Here is a 16,975-nt window from a genome sequence, read left to right as displayed (position 1 = left end):
ATTTTTACTGTCTTACAGCTGAAGCACATATGGTACAATAAATGATGTATTACAAAGAACATCTGTTACCAAATAATAAAGTCAGTTATATTATGTTTAAAAAAAGGAAAATAAAGAATATGCTGAACTTGATACAGAACAGAAAAAAACAACTTTACATATGGTAAAATGATAAATCAGGTGCTATAATGTATCATTAGCAATTAATCAAAGGTGAAAAAGTACGATGGATAAACAAGTGACCTTGTTAACTGCATACTAATGTCATGCTTGCATACCAGTCATATAACAGTTCAAATGGCCAATGGTTTCCAGTGTTATCAAGAACTAATTTCAACTGAATTAGTTCAGCGGTCAAATCAGGCAATAAGTTCTGCTACATAAACCCTTTTGGGTCATAATGTCCATGTTCAGTTTTTATCAACTCTGATCCGCAGATCAGTTCAGGTTCCTTATGTCCAAACAAATTCATTCAGGGCTAACTAAATTCATTCAAGTCACTTTTTGTTCATTATGTTTCTTTACATCCAATCAAGCTCATTTCAATCAATTCACACCTGCTTAGGACCATGAATGCCATTTCAGATCTACTCAAGGCCTTCACATCCATTTCAGCCTATTCAGGCCTCCACTGGCCCCTCAGGCAGGTCTATAAAAGCCTTTGTCACTGAGTTATTGAGTAACCATTTCGCTTGTACATCAACCAGCCCAGTGCCTGGCAACACAAACCAGCCTAAGCTGTCATACAGTGGGATTTATGCTCTCTCATGAGTTTATAAGTTAACTAACACACCATACCCCCTTGAGCCTTACAATCATCCCAGAGGCACCATCATTTAGGGTCTCTTAAAGGTTTTCCTTGGCCCTTTTTGAGCTGCTAGTTTAGCATATGGTTACTCTTGTGTAAGCCTGGGAGCTGCCAAGCATTACTGAATTATCCATTTAGTCATGTATAACAACCTGGCAGCAAACAGCCTTGTTGTTCTAATATCAGATTTGGGCAAAACAAGTATAATTAGAACCATTTAGGTTCAAGCAAATCCATCCACTTCAATTTTGGGTCTACTATGGCCCTTAATGTCCATTTCATCTCTGCTGAATTATTTCAGGTTTCTGTGGATAATTCAGGTCCAATCAGGCACATCACAACCTTTTCAGCCTGATCAAGTTTTTCAAATCAGTTCAGAGTAATTCAGGTCCCCTTTATGTCCACTGAGGTCACTTGGGTAATTCATGCTATTCATCAGTTCAAACACAGGCCCACTCAGAGTCACTCAAAGGCAATAAATTTTAATTAGTATCTTCACAACCAAATAAGCCCCATTAGATCAATTCTAGTCACATTCATTCTGGTTAGATCTGATCCATTCTACATACTCCAGTCCATTTCAGCCATGTTCATACCAATTTGTCAATCCTGGTTCTTTCATGCCCATGCAGTCAATTATAATGAAAAAAAACTGATTCAGGTCATGCCTATAATTATGGTGTGTGCTAAAAATTGTCCCCAGCATTGCAGTGGATTTACTGAATATCAGGCATCATGGGCCAGAAGACAGGAAGAAATCAGTAAGATAGAAGTTGTGGAAGCAATGAAGAAAGTTAAATTGGGGAAAGCCCCAGGAATTGATGGAGTGTGTGGTGAAATGCTGAAGCATGGGGGAGAGAGATAGTAGTAGAATGGATGGGGAAGATGTGCAGATTGGCCTGGGAGGAAGGTAGAGTCCCGGAGGATTGGAAGTCAGGTATAATTATTCCCTTGTACAAAGGAAAAGGGGAAAAAGAAGTGTGTGGTAATCATAGAGGCATTTGTCTTCTTAGTATAATAGGAAAAGTGTATGTTAGGATAGTTGACAGAGTTAGAGAAAGAACAGAGGAATTAGTTGGAGAAGACCAGGGAGGCTTTAGGAAGGGAAGAGGTTGGGTAGATCAGATATTCATTCTTAGATCTTTAGTGGAAATGTTTCTAGAGAAGGGAAAGAAGTTGTATGCGGCTTTCATGGATTTGGAGAAAGCATATGACAGCCAAAGGCCATACCACGTTGAGTACACCGCTTCCCGTCCGATCAGCGAAGTTAAGCAACGTTGGGTCTGGTCAGTACTTGGATGGGTGACTGCCTGGGAACACCAGATGCTGTTGGCATCCCAACGTGTCAAGTGGGGTTGGTGGAGGATTAGTGCCCCTCCCTGTAAAACAATTAACTCTAAGCCATTGGCCACCCTGTCTGGGATACATGGCGTCTGGCAATGAATGAATGAATGATATGACAGGGTGGATAGACAAGGATTGTGGAAAGTATTAAGAATATATGGAGTAGATGGGAAGTTGTACAATGCTGTGAAGAGTATGTATGATGGTGCTAAGGCTGCAGTGCGTGTGGATGGTGAACTAAGTAAATTTTTCTCCTTGAAGGTTGGGTTGAAACAGGGATGTGTCATGTCTCCATGGTTGTTCAACCTGTACATGAATGGGGTAATAAAAGAGGTACAAGGTAGGGTAGTGGATGTTGGAGTGGCCCTGGTGAGAGAGGGTAGTGTTTGGAAACTCCCTGTACTGTTGTTTGCAGATGATACTGTGTTGTTGAGTGAAGATGAAGGGGAGCTGCAAGGCTTGGTGGATGAGTTTGGGAAAGTGTGTAAGAAACGGAATCTAAAGGTGAATGTAGGGAAGAGTAAAGTGATGGTCTTTGAGAGAGGTGAAGTCAGTGAATGTACAGCATGCTTGGATGGTGAGGAATTGGAAAATGTGCGTACATTAAAGTACTTGGGTAGTGTGCTGCGTAAGGATGGAGGTTTGGAGGGTGAAGTGCTTGAAAGGGTACAGCAGGAAAGAAAGGTTGCTGGTTCTTTGAAAGCAGTGATAAGAAACAGGGAAGTAAGCATGGAAGTGAAAAAGTTACTACATGACAGTATTGTGATACCAACTCTAACGTATGGAAGTGAAGCTTGGACGTTGTTGGAAAGACACAAGTCAAGAGCGAGAGCAGTGGAAATGAGTTATTTAAGAGGAGCTTGTGGAGTCACATGGAGAGAGAGGCTGACGAATGAGGATATAAAGGAGCGTTGTGGTGTGGATGTGGATGTGATAGGAAGTGTTATGAGGAATACACTGAGGTGGTTTGGCCATGTGGAGAGGATGGAGGGTGAGAGACTGACGAAGAAAGTGTATGTGAGTGAGGTGAAGGGGGGAAGAGGGAGGGGGAGGCCGAGGATGAGATGGAGGGATTGGGTGGAGAGGTATATGAGAGAGGGGGGTGTGAGTTGGGAGCAGGGCAGTGAAATGGTGGGGGACAGGGCGACTTGGAGGCGAATTGTCTGTGGCCACCCCAAACGGGATTGAGGCGTCTGGCAACAGATAGACTCTCAAGCACCCTGCATCATCTCCAGCATCGGGGGACCAGCTGCAGGGAAGAAACAGCATCGTACTCTCACTCTTGAGAGGAAATTGGAAATAATAAGATGCCACAAGGAGGGGCAAGGAGTCTCAAAGATTGGGCGAACTTTAGGCCTTGCACCGTTTAATACTACAGTACTAATACTACAGTAATTAGTTGTATGTTTTATTTGTTAATGTCTGTACAATAGTATAGTACTGTGTATGTGTACTGCATACTTCAAAATAGGAGCAGTAAAGTTTAAGTGGGGGGTCCAATGGGGTCCTGGAATGCATACCCCCCTTTCTATGTATATTTCAATGGGGAAAATCGTTCCGATTTAAGAAATTTCGCTTCACGAAAGGTTTTATTGGTCCCTATCCCTTTCGTATATCGAGGACTCACTGTACAGTAGGTTCTCAATCTTCGATTAATCTTACTTCAATATTTCGTACTTCGATCAGACTTGCCTGCTCGTCCAAAATTCGTGCTTCAATTTCAAAAGTCGTGCTTCGATCACTCAGGCCGGGTTGCGAGCGCAAGTTGAAGCCCATCTGTTCATCTGCAATGCCACCTACCAGCCACTTGGTGACACTTGCCCTCATTCAAACATTTGAAATCTTTTTTGTGATGATGGAGACAGTAAAAGCATCGACAGCAGTGGCCATGGTGATTGGGACAAGGATAAGGAAGCAGGTTTTCACTCAAGCGGAGTTAGGGCGAGCGTGAGTGATGGCAGCAAGGGTGGCAGTGGTGGCTGGCAACAGTCTCAGCCACCGCCTTGGAACCGGTCAGGACAATTCGCCATCAGAACAATAACAAGACAGTTCGCCATCATTAATGAAGACAGCTATGAGCGATACTAGAATATAATTCAAAGGCAACTACAGCAAGGAAGAAACAAGTTAATTATTGACTAAAGGTGCAACTAATAAATCCTGTAATATCCAAAGCCTACGCTACTGAACATAGACTCTGATGGATTCCCCTGAAATAGAGTTATTAAAGAACTCATTAATTAATAATATGTACATTTATAAAATGACGGGGAATCGTCCAGGGTGCGAATTGTCCTGATGGGGAATCGTCCATGTTTTGACGGCGAATTAACTTGACGGTGAATTGTCTTGGAACCCAACACTCACCACATGAGCTTCATTCTTTCTATATTAAAGTGTGTGCAGCCTGTATTTCATGCTTTTATTGCCTATAGTAAGTAAATATGTACTAAATATAAGCAAAAATATGGCTGTGTTAAGATTTTGGATGGGTATAAGTGTATACGTAAAAGTTGATGTAGGTTTGTCGGTGACACGCCAGTCCCATTTATTTTTTTCCCATAAGTTTATCAATTCGCACTTCAATAAATCGCATTTCGATCGTATTTTTCGGTCCCAAAACCGATCGAAGATCGAAAGCCTTCTGTACAAAGATTCCTCAGCACGGAGGGAGAGCCCTCTCAATGTCAGCAGAGGCAACAGCTCCCTAAACTTCTTCCAACCACTCCTCACTCTAGCCACAGGGCTGGCTCCAGTCCCACCTCCAACACATACCATGTCTCCCAAGTAACAAAACTCTTCCACATACTCGGGAGACTCACCAGCATGACTGATCATTTCATGTCTGACAGTCTCCACATGCTCTCCCCGACACACAACACACACGAATTCAACATTATCTCACAGCCTACCTCTAATACTAATTGTACCATATGCAAATTACATCCATGAAATTATTTTCAACAATACTGTATATTCCACTTGCATATAAATACTGACAAATTTTCACCTGACTGCTACACTAAGGAGTGGTTAAGATTCACATTAAATACAAATGTCTTTAGTTACAGCCTTATACCCTAAACTTCCCTTAACTTTAACTGTGAAGAACCGTGCTTACAGCTGCTTGGCAAGGTTGCCCCTTTGGCCCAAAATGCCTCACATGACAGTTCTTTCTTCAGGTCATTTCAGATCAACAGAGGTAATTTTAGGTCACACAAATGAGGGAGTGTGTCCCTAACAATGCAATGGCTTTGAGATATGTTGATTTTGTGCAGAGACTAGCCGACATCACGGGTTGTAGTACAGTGGGTGGTGTTGGCACAATGAGAAAAATCTCTCTTAATATAAGATATGTAGGCCAGCTAGTAGCAGAAACATTACATGTTGTTTATAAATACCGTACCACATCAGGAGAGATATTTGCGGAGCAGGGCAGAGGCTGGTTCTGGGACATGATGGGGAAAGACATGCTGTGAAGATGGTACATTGCAAATCAAAGACAGGGGAGCAAATAATGGGTGAGGTAGGCAGGATGAGCTCAAGTGATTGTCAGTTGCAGGAGGGAGGGAGGGATGGTACCATTCTTGTATACTTGCATCTCATCATCCACGAAAAAAGTGCAAAGAACTTTGTACATTCAGTACAGTGGTTACAAATAATATTATGAACATGAATATTATACCCTTACATTACTGATACTGATACATCACAGGTTCCCAGCCTTACATGGTACTGAAGCCTAGCAGCCTTATGCAGGACAGTCTCCCCGAGGCCCTTGTTCACTACCCAGCTGCGTACCTCAGACACCACATCACGACTCTCTTCAGGCCAGTTGACATGTTTGCGGACAGGCTGGAGGGAATATTTCATGATTAATATAATACCATGCACAAAATGTATAGCCTTGTCTGTAAAAGAGAGCTGATTCTGCAAAACACAATGCACAGGACACAAAAGACAAAGATTTTGGGCAATTACAATACTGAATTGTTTTACATGTATTCACTGAGTGCACGCGCGCACACACACACACACACACACACACACACATGATAAGAGGACAGAGGAAGAATATTTTTTTTTTTTCTGGAGAGTAATGGATATGAAAGTAAGGAAGCGGTATTTAAGGAAACAGAAATGAAGGAAACTAAGGGGGATGGCTGTGAAAGATCAGAAGTTGAGGAAGTGGTACTGACAGAGAGTAGGAGAGAAGAGGGTATGAAAAACATCAAAAATAATCTGAAGGTGATATATACTAATGTTGGTGGTTTAATATCGGCAAAGCTTGAAATTAACGATTTCTCGAGAGAACATGAATTTGATGTCATGTTCTTTGTAAAGACCAAATTATGAGAAGATATTGATGTTCATTTGGGAGATGGTAAATACAAACTGTGGAGAAAAGACAGAAAAGAAAAAACGGGAGGAGGAGTGATGACAGCAGTGAAGAACAACATAAATGTAGGTACCGTGGAAATGGGAGAAGGCAGGGCTGAAGTGATATATATGAAATTAGAAACTGGAGAGAATGTTAAGACAGATATGGCGGTAGTGTATGTTCCCCCTAAGACGAGAGCATGGAATGATGACACATACCAGATGTCAGATATGGCTAGCTATTTACAAAAAATATTTGAGAAAAGCAATAATATAATTATGGTGGGTGACTTTAACTGTAAAGAGGTGAACTGGGAGGAATGGTACTCAGGAGGCGGTGAGGATTCATGGGGCACTATGTTATTAAATATAATAATGAATAATGTGATGACGCAATGGGTCAAAGAAGAGACACAGTTTCAAGGTGAGGACACACCAGCAAGGTTAGATTTACTGTTTATCAAAGAACCCGATGTAACAGAATTGAAATATCTCAGTCCAATAGAAAAAAGTGATCATGTGGTCATTGAGTTCCAGAAGATAATAGGGAACATCGAGCCAAGAGACGAGCTTCATAGACAGGGAAGATACAACTTTGGGAAAGCAAATCTTACAGGATTGAGAAACTTTTGAGAAAATGTGGATTGGAGAAAATTCAGAGAAAAAAGATAGATACAGAGGAAGTGGGATATCTTTCTAAACCTCAAAAATTTGGGAGTGGAAAAATTTGTACCATGAGTAAGAGGGAAAGGAAACAGGAAAAAGGAGTGATTTAATAGAAGGTGTATGATAGCAAAAAAAAGAGAGAGATAAGGCATGGAACAATTGGAGAAAGAGAGGTAACAACAGAACAAAGGAAGAATATAAAAGAATTAGAAATGAATACACAAGAATACGTAGAGAAGAAGAAAGGAATTTTGAAAAAGGTATAATAGATGCAAGGATGAACCCAAACTGTTTTATAGATTTGTTAATGGCAAACTGAAACAAAAGGAAGGAATCACCAAACTGAAAGTGAATGGAGAGGTCTATAAAGATGCAGCAGTGCAAGCTGAAATAATGAACAAATGTTTCCAATCGGTTTTCACTAAGGAAAAAGAGTTTGTGGAAGGGAAGGAAGTGATTAGAAATGTACTGGTGATAAAAGATACAAAAGTGGAGGTACAGGAAGTGATTAAATTACTGGAAACTCAAGAAGTAAGGAAAGCCCCAGGACCTGAGGGAATTTCTAATTGGGTACTGAAGGAATGCAGAGAACAACTGGTAGATAAAATTCACAGTTTAATCGTGTGTTCTCTGGAAGAGGGGAAAGTGCCACAAGAATGGAAGAGGGCAAATGTGGTACCAATTTATAAGGGAGGAAACAGGGAAGAACCCCTGAATTATACTCGTAGACCAGTGTCTCTAACCAGCATGGTTGCAAAATTGTGCGAGAGAATCCTGAAAGACAGATGGATAAAATATCTAGAAGTGATGAATAATTTGGCTGAATGTCAGTTTGGATTCAGATGTGGAAGGTCATGTGTTTCTAATTTGTTGAGCTTTTACTCAAGAGCGATTGACGTGGTACAGGAGAGAGATGGTTGGGTGGATTGTGTGTATTTAGACTTAGAGAAGGCCTTTGACAAGGTACCTCATAAGAGACTAATGTGGAAACCAGAATATATAGGACGACTGAAGGGGAAACTTCTGGAATGGATGAGAGACTTTTTGAGAGACAGACAAATGAGGACAGTAATAAAGGATAGGATGTCTGGATGGAGGGAAGTAACAAGTGGAGTCCCTCAAGGCTCGGTGTTGGCGCCAGTAATGTTCCTGATTTACGTAAATGATATGGTAGATGGAGTGAACAGTTATGCATGTCCGTTTGCTGATGATGAAAAGATCTTGAGGAAGGCAGAGGTTGAGGAGGATTGTAAAATGCTGCAGGAGGATCTGGATGGGATACATGATTGGAGCCGGACGTGGGAAATGAAATTTAATGTAAAGAAATGTAAAATATTGGAAATGGGTAAAAGTACCAGGAGACCATCACTGAATTATTTGTTGGGTAATGAATTAATCACAAAAATGAGAGAAGAGAAAGATTTGGGAGTGCTGGTCCAAGATAGTCTGTCACCAGAAAAGCACATTAACAAGATAGTTGGAGTGAGTTATAAACTCTTGACTAATATAAGAGTAGCATTTCATTATATGGATGAGGAGATGATGAAAAATTGATAGTGGCCATGATCCGCCCCAGGTTAGAATATGCAGCGGTAGTGTGGTCCCCACACAAAAAGAAAGATATAAACAAGATTGAGAGAATACAAAGAACAGCAACCAAGATGGTCCCCAGTCTGGCAGACCTGTCATACAGAGAGAGGCTGGAAAAGCTGGATTTGCCTTCCTTAGAGGAAAGGAGAAAGAGGGGAGACATGATTGCAGTGTTCAGGACCATGGTGGGAGTAGATAAAACTGACAAAGAAGATCTGTTTTTATGGGATAGGAGAGCAACAAGAGGACACAGAATGAAATTGAAAAAGTCAGGCTGCTTGAAGGATATCAAGAAATATGGCTTTCCTTACAGAAGTATAGACTTATGGAATAGCCTGGACAAAGAGATCGTCCAGTCCAAAAACTTAAACGAGTTTAAAGCTAAATTTGACTTATTGAGAAACAGCGATGGAAACCCACGAGCATAGCACATTCCGTGTATATCACAATTAGGTATATTAGGTAAATACATTAATATTTGGAACGACTTAGACGAAGAGGTGGTGCATGAGAAAATCATTCATGTGTGTAAAGGTAAACTTGATAAATGTGGAGATGGAGACAGGACAACACGAGCATTGCTCAATTCCTGTATACTACAAATAGGTAAATACACACACAGAGGATTGAGAAAATTTTTCGAAAATGCGGACCGGAGAAAATTCAGAGAAACGAGAGATACAGAGGAAGTGGGATATCTTTCTAGGCCTCTATAATTCGGAAGTGGAAAAATTTGTACCAAGAGTAAGGGGGAAAGAAAGCAGGAAAAAGGAGTGGTTTAATAGAAGATGTATGATAGCAAAAAAAAAAAAAAAAAAAAAAAAAAGAGAGAGACACGGTGTGGAACAAATGGAGAAAGAGAGATAACAACAGAACAAAGGAAGAATATAAAAGAACTAGAAATGAATATACAAGAATACATAGAGAGGAAGAAAGGAATTTTGAAAAAGGTATGACAGACAATATAAGGACGAGCCCAAACTGTTTTATAGATCTGTCAATGGCAAACTGAAACAAAAGGAAGGAATCACCAAACTGAAACAAAAGGAAGGAATCACCAAACTGAAACAAAAGGAAGGAATCACCAAACTGAAAGTAGAAAGAGAGGTCTATAAAGATGCGGCAATGCAAGCCGAAATAATGAACAAATGTTTCCAATTGGTTTTCACTAATGAAAGAGAGTTTGTGGAAGGGAAGGGAGTGACTAAAAATGTAATGATAAAAGATATAAAGGTGGAAGTACAGGAAGTGTATAAATTACTAGAAACTCAAGATGTAAGGAAAGCCCCAGGACCAGATGGAATCTCTAATTGGGTACTGAAGGAATGAAGAGAACAACTGGCAGATAAGATTCACAGTTTAATTGTGTGTTTTCTGGATGAGGGGAAAGTGCCTCAAGAATGGAAGAGGGCAAATGTGGTACCAATTTATAAGGGAGGAAACAGGGAAGAACCCCTGAATTACAGACCAGTGTTCCTAACCAGCATGGTTGCAAAATTGTGCGAGAGAATCCTGAAAGATAGATGGATAAAATATCTGGAAGAGATGAATATTTTGGCTGAAAGTCAATTTGGATTCAGAAGTGGAAGGTCATGTGTTTCCAACTTGTTGAGTTTTTACTCAAGAGCGATTGACGTGGTACAGGAGAGAGATGGTTGGGTGGATTGTGTGTACTTAGACTTAGAGAAGGCCTTTGACAAGGTATCCCACAAGAGACTAATGTGGAAACTAGAACATATAGGAGGACTGAAGGGGAACCTCCTGGAATGGATGAGAGACTTTTTGAAAGACATACAAATGAGGACAGTAATAAAGGATAGGATGTCTGGATGGAGGGAAGTAACAAGTGGAGTCCCACAAGGCTCAGTGTTGGCACCAGTAATGTTCCTGATTTACATAAATGATATGGTAGATGGAGTGAACAGTTATGCAAATCTATTTGCTGATGATGCAAAGATATTGAGGAAGGTAGAGGTTGAGGAGGATTGTAAAATGCTGCAGGAGGATCTGGATAGGATACACGATTGGAGCCAGATGTGGGAAATGAAATTCAATGCAAAGAAATGTAAAATATTGGAAATGGGTAAAAGTACCAAGAGACCATCACTAAATTATTCAATGGGTAATGAACCAATCACAAAAGCGAGAGAAGAGAAAGATTTGGGAGTACTGGTCCAGGATAGTTTGTCACCTGAAAAACATATCAACAAGATAGTTATATATATATATATATATAAGACTGAAAGAATATAAAGAACAGCAACCAAGATGGTCCCCACTCTGGCAGATCTGTCGTACAGAGAGAGGCTAGAAAAACTGGATTTGCCTTCCTTAGAGGAAAGAAGAAAGAGGGACGACATGATTGCAGTGTTCAGGACCATGATGGGAGTAGATAAAATTGACAAAGAAGATCTGTTTGTATGAGATAAGAAAGTTCTTACCACATCTAACCCGGTAAAGAGAGAAAGAGAGGGAGGGACAGACAGAGAGGGAGGGAGAGTGTAGGAGAAAGAGAGAGAGGCACAAGGATGCTGACACGGTGTTTATATGTATGTACAGTCGCGTAAGCATATCCATCAGCCTAGCGGTAATGAACACCAGGCCTTAGAATAGACGCTATGGGCGAGCGTGGGGCAGTGTGTGGGCAGTCAGAGACGAATGAGGGGGCGAGGTGACGTCGATCCCTGGATTTACTAGACAGAGACTCCAAAGGGGTGGAGTTCAAACGATATGCCATTCCACGACCATCCTGTGAAAGTGTTATTGCTATGAGAATATTACGCCCGTGAGGGACTGGTGTTGTGTACTTCACCCCCTACCCACACACTGGTACTGTAAGATGAAAATTGGACCCGCCACAAGTGAGTTGCCCTTGCTTACTTTAAGAATGCCTATTAATCTGCACATGGTGGATGTCACGATATAACCCAATTATAAATGTTGGAAAGTAAGGACGAGAATGAAAGCAATATACGTATACGAAGTAAACGCTGGCAAATTGTAATTATGTGTATGACCAAGTGTTATAACAATGACGAGTGATGCCATTACAGCTTACTGAGAGAGTAAAATTCCAATTCCAGGTATGACTGAATAAACAGTCGAGTCCAGCTGGGCGGGTTTCATTACCCCGTTTCCCCCTCCACGATTGCATGCAGTTACAAGAGTAACAGGAGGACATGGAACTGAATTGAAGAAGCCAAGCTGCTTGAAGGATATCAAAAAATATAGTTTTCCTTGTAGATGTATAGACCTGTGGAATAGCCTGGACAAAGAGATCATCCAGTCTAAAAACTTAATCAAGTTTACAGCTAAACTTGACTTACTGAGAAACAGAGACGGGACCCCACGAGTGTAGCTCATCTCCTGTATATCACAATTAGGTAAATACAATTAGGTAAATACACACACACACACACACACACACACACACACACACACACACACACACACACACCATGCAAGAGATACTGTTACTTAAGAGTAATGATAATGTGCACATATTAGTTTATAACTCAGTCCACAATCTGATTCTTCATTCTGAAAACAATGAATGAATAATTTCTGAGTAAGTTATTTCCTGCTCTGAATACAGTTCAGTCCATTAAATAAAATCATACAGCTGATAATACTAATAGCTAAGTACATACGTACTAGTACAAGTGTACTTACTTATAATGTAACAAAATTACAAGCAAGCTATAGAGAGAAAACAAAGAAAACTTACTATTCGCTTCCTGGATGGGGTGGCTTCATCATCAGGCTTAGTTTTCTTTTTCTTCCGGATGTAGTCAAAGCCACTTCTGAACTTGCGGAACTTTCGACGAACCTTCTTCGCTGCCTGAGGTGCTGAGGATTCTCCCAAGACAGATTCTGAGCGCTCACTACGAAGTTCCGAGTCTTCATCATCCTCCCCTGGAGCAAGGACGGAGCCTGCTGGGGTACTAGCCCGGCTGACAGGCAACGGGGAGCTTTCATCTCTCAGTGAATTCTTTATGTCTTCTTTTTTCTCTACTTTCTTTAACTGTTTCTTTGTTTTACTTTCCTCAACTTTTTTCATGAGGTGTGGTGGAAGATCCAATCCAAATACAGACTTCACTGTGGCAGCATCCTGAATCTGTTTTGTTTTCTTCCGTGTTCTTGACTGATAAAGAATTGGAGTAAATTCATTGATGCCATTCTTGGTCACAATAACTTCAAAGTTGTCTCTATAATTACTCACTGTTTCCTTTCTAAAGAATGTTGCAATTTTCATTTGATCAGGTGACATATCCTTCAGGTCTTCTTCTGTTGTGGGTATGCCAGGAGTAGGCAGCAGCTGGGGCTTGTTAGTGGCCTCTAATATTGATCTTGATTTGCTCAAACAGAGAGAGTTTAGCCTTTTGTCATTATATTTCCTACCAATCTTTTTCAGAAGACTGCTTGCAATTGATCTCTTGGAAACAGGTATGCTATCAGAGGCTGGCAGATCTGTTCTAAGACTGGCAAGAGAGTCCAAGTCAGAGTCATCACTAGCCATCATAGAGGGAGCTACTGAAGGGGTTGGAGTTAGGCCTGTAGGTGCTCGCTGTGTCCCAAATGCTGAGTATGGTCCAAGACTGAATTTCTTGGATCCCAAGCCACCTTTGGTACAATCATTTCCACTATCAGCCAGGACTTTCTCGAAGAATCTTTGCATAACACTGCTAATTTCTGGTCTAGCTGCCACCTTCAGCTTTTCATCTTCTGCCACTGCTATACTGGTCTTGATTATGCCAGATTTACTACGTGTGTTTTTGGCGGGAGAAGATGATCCTTGTCTGACGGGAGAATCTTTTCCACTATCACGATCTCGTCCCTTCTTTGGTGACCCTTTTGTTGGGGAAGAAACACCTTGATGTTTAGCAGCCTGACATAACTTTTTGGGAAACCTCGCCGTTACCTCTTTGTACTTCTTTACATCTGTCTGCCATCCATGAAGAAAATCATCCCCAACACCAAACTGAGGTTTCTTCCAGCAATCTCTTAGTATTGGAAGGTTTCCCAGCTGCTTTTTTATATCACTGTTCACTTCATTTAGCCAGGCTTGCATTTCCTTTACATCTTCTCTATTTAGTTCTTCATCTCTTGCTTTCTTAAGCTTTTCAATAACAGAATCATTGGAATGATCTAAATCATTATCATCCTCTTGCAGTTCCCCAGTCTCTTCTTCTTGTACTGCCACTGTTTCTTCTCCTCCTTCTTCCAGTTCTTTTTTTATGTCTTGCTTACTGATGAGACTGTCCTTCACCTCAGTCTTCTTGACTGCCTCTTTTTCCTCAGTGGACTTTTCTTCATCACTTTTCTTCTTTGTGTCCTCAGTGTCATCACTGTCAATAACACGGCTACTTTTGGTTGGACTTTTCTTCTTGGTTGGAATGTCAGAATTATCACTAGAGTCATCAGCAGGCTTTTTGAGTTTCTTTTTGCCACCACTTTTTCTCTGAGTCACATCCTTTTTTCCTCTCCTTGTATTCACTTCTTCCGATTCTGAAGAAGAGCTGTCACTACATACTTTCTTTCTCCTACCACCTTTCTTTCCTTCAGAGATTTTCTTTTTCCTTCCACGGGTCTTTTTCACAACTTCCTCTGCATCTGACTCTTCATCTGTGGCATCATGTTTTCTCCTCTTTTGTTGTTTCTTGTTTATCACACCTTTCTTTTTGCCTCTTTTTGTTCCAAGAACTTCTTCCTCTTCCTCTGAATCCCATTTTTTCCGCTTCCCGCGCCTTGTTTTCAAAGGTATATCATCCGAGTCACTTGACTCTAGCTTCTTCTTCCTTTTCTTGGTCTTTTGTTGTTTTTTAGTGGTTTCCTCCTCACTTGATGATTTATAACCTCTCCTTGTCCTCCTCCTTGGAATAACTTCTTCAGAATCACTGCTCTCACTTTCCCATTTTCTCCTGTTTTTCCCTCTCCTTTGTGGCCTCATTACTTCCTCAATTTCAGATTCCACACTGTCTGAATCATCACTTGACTCAGAATCATCACTAGAATCGCTGTTGCTGCTACTGCTGCTGTTACTGCTGCTATAAGAATAATCCAACTCTTGCTTATTATTTGGTTTGTTTTCTTTATTTCGTCCTCTGCCACCTCCCTTGCGAATACCCTTATCTTTTTTCCCACTTTCACTTCCACTGCTGTCATAATCCTTGGAGGATTTCTTTGAATAACCTCGTTTCTTATCCTTTGAGCGTATTTCTCGCTTCAGTTCCTCCTCAAAGTCACTTGCATCTTCATCAGGAATCATCTCCGTTGCACTCTCATCTGAGTGAGAAGCGTAAGTCAGAATCAAGCGCTCCACCTTTTTGTCTTTGATGCTTTTAAATTTGCCTCTAAATTTTACTGGTGGTTCTGGTTCACTTTCATCTTCCTCTTCTTCAACAATATATGAGGAAGGTGGAGCAACAAGTTCATTGTCTATAGCCTGCTGTAGTTGGACTTTCAAGAGATATCGCCTACCAAGAGTTTTGCTTTTCTTGCTGGTTACTCCTTCTGGATTAGTTGCTAAATCTTCCATCAGTTTACTGAAACCTGAGTCCCATTCTTTGTCATCTTCAGTGTCCTCCTTTTTGACCTCTGAGGATTCCTGTGGACTCTCTTTTTTAACTGTAACTGATTCTAAACTTTCTGCTCGTTGAATTTTCTTCTGCAGTTTCTCTGCAAGAGCAGCTTTACCAGGTTCTAATGTCTTGCATGTTGACTGATCATGTTTAGTATTATCTTCCTTATTTTCAGTCTCAGCATTTATCTTCTGTCCATCCTGATTCTCCGGCACAGATGGTGGCTGTGCTGAAGCTTTGGTTGCATCTGACTGGCCTTCCTTTGCATTATCCTGTTGATGATGATGTACACTATGGCTACTGGCAGGGACAGACAGCCAAGATTCTTGCTTTACATCAACAGTCCCAGCCACAGAATTTCTAGGGTCAAAAGACTTTTGTTCACCTTTAGTGCGAATCCGAGACTGGTCAGTATCTTGAGGGATTTTTGAATTAGGAGAAGAATATTCTGGGGCCTTGACAGTACTCGTCTCTTGGTGACTTCTGGCTGCTCCCACATCAGGCTGGGTTGCGGCATATGAAGCTGGGTAGCCATATCCTGGATACTGTGAGCTACCAGCAGACTCCTCTGTCTTAACAGGTGGATGAGGAAATCTAGGAGGCTGATAGTGAGGATGCTGGGGAAGATGTGGGTGTGGTGGTCTGTGTAATGGATGAGACCCATGTGACTGTGATGTGTTCGATGGCTGAAAGTAACCTGACTGTGATGAATGGGGCTGTGGGCGGGTTGTAGAAACAGCAGGAGGGTGACCTCTTTGAAGGGCATGACTGGAAGATGGTTGAGGAGCATGAGGTCGAGACGGTAATGATGCTGTAGGGGTTGCTTGATTCTGTGAAGAATGGGGATAAGAGTGACTAGGTTGTGGATATGGTTGGGAATGATGGGGATATGGGTGAGATGGCTGATGACTGGGAGTGGGTTGGTGTGGGTGCGAGTCAGACTGGACTGAGCGAGGTGACATTTGTGTGGGTTGTGTGGTAGCCTGTGTGGGACGAGCAGTCAAAGATGAGTGGGGAGGCCCTTGAGGGTGGGAACTATAGGGATAAGGGTGAGGGTAGGTTTGACTGTATGGATGAGGCAATGAATGAGATGGATGAGGAGGATAGGAGGTTCCCTGGGAGGAATGGGATGGTGCTTGGCCAGGATATGGATGTACTTGTGATGGATGCAAAGACTGAGATGGATGTGATGCTGCATGTGATGGATAACTTGGATGAGGAGGCACTTGGGATGGATGAGAAGCTGAGTGAGATGGATGTGGAGGATATGCAGCTGCCTGGGGTGGATGTACAGAATATGATGCAGGATGATGACCATGAACTGGGTGTTGTGGATAACTAGCATGAGACTGGGCATGGGTGGTATGTGGAAGAGGATGACCTGCATGAGATGAAGGAAGTGAGGAGTGAGGAATAGCATGAGAAGAATGACCCGGAGCATTTGGCATTCGAGGAGAAGTATTACTATGTTGGGGAGGATATGATGAATTCACAGGGGCATGAGCAGTGTGAGGAGGAACATGAGTAGAGTATGTAGAGGCATGAGTTGAGTTTGAGGTCTGAGTAGGTGTTAATGTATGGGAAGGAGGAACATGGGCAGACTGAA

General features: G+C 41.6%; 1 protein-coding gene and 1 non-coding gene across 2 annotated transcripts in view; one reads left to right on the top strand and one right to left on the bottom strand.

Annotated features, from left to right (window-relative positions):
* Window positions 1-16,637, bottom strand: part of LOC145417891 (uncharacterized) — a 61,368-nt gene extending 44,731 nt beyond the window's left edge. The window contains exons 1-2 of the mRNA XM_080286505.1: window positions 12,516-16,637; window positions 5,882-6,007 (exon numbers count right to left, since the gene is read on the bottom strand). Of these exons, the coding sequence (XP_080142631.1) occupies window positions 5,882-6,007; window positions 12,516-16,331 (3,942 nt within the window). The 5' untranslated portion in view covers window positions 16,332-16,637. The remainder of the gene's footprint in view (window positions 1-5,881; window positions 6,008-12,515) is intronic.
* LOC145417942 (5S ribosomal RNA) lies at window positions 2,025-2,143 on the top strand. Its single transcript, XR_013900603.1, has one exon. It is a non-coding gene; the product is annotated as a 5S ribosomal RNA (ribosomal RNA).
* Window positions 16,638-16,975: the final 338 nt, after the last annotated feature.

This window comes from Coenobita brevimanus, chromosome 111, assembly GCF_032717465.1.
Source record: "Coenobita brevimanus isolate Jiangsu-jjx chromosome 111, ASM3271746v2, whole genome shotgun sequence".
NCBI classification, from domain to species: domain Eukaryota; kingdom Metazoa; phylum Arthropoda; class Malacostraca; order Decapoda; family Coenobitidae; genus Coenobita; species Coenobita brevimanus.
The sequence above is the reverse complement of the archived record's forward strand: the minus strand, read 5'-3'. Positions and strand labels throughout refer to the sequence as shown.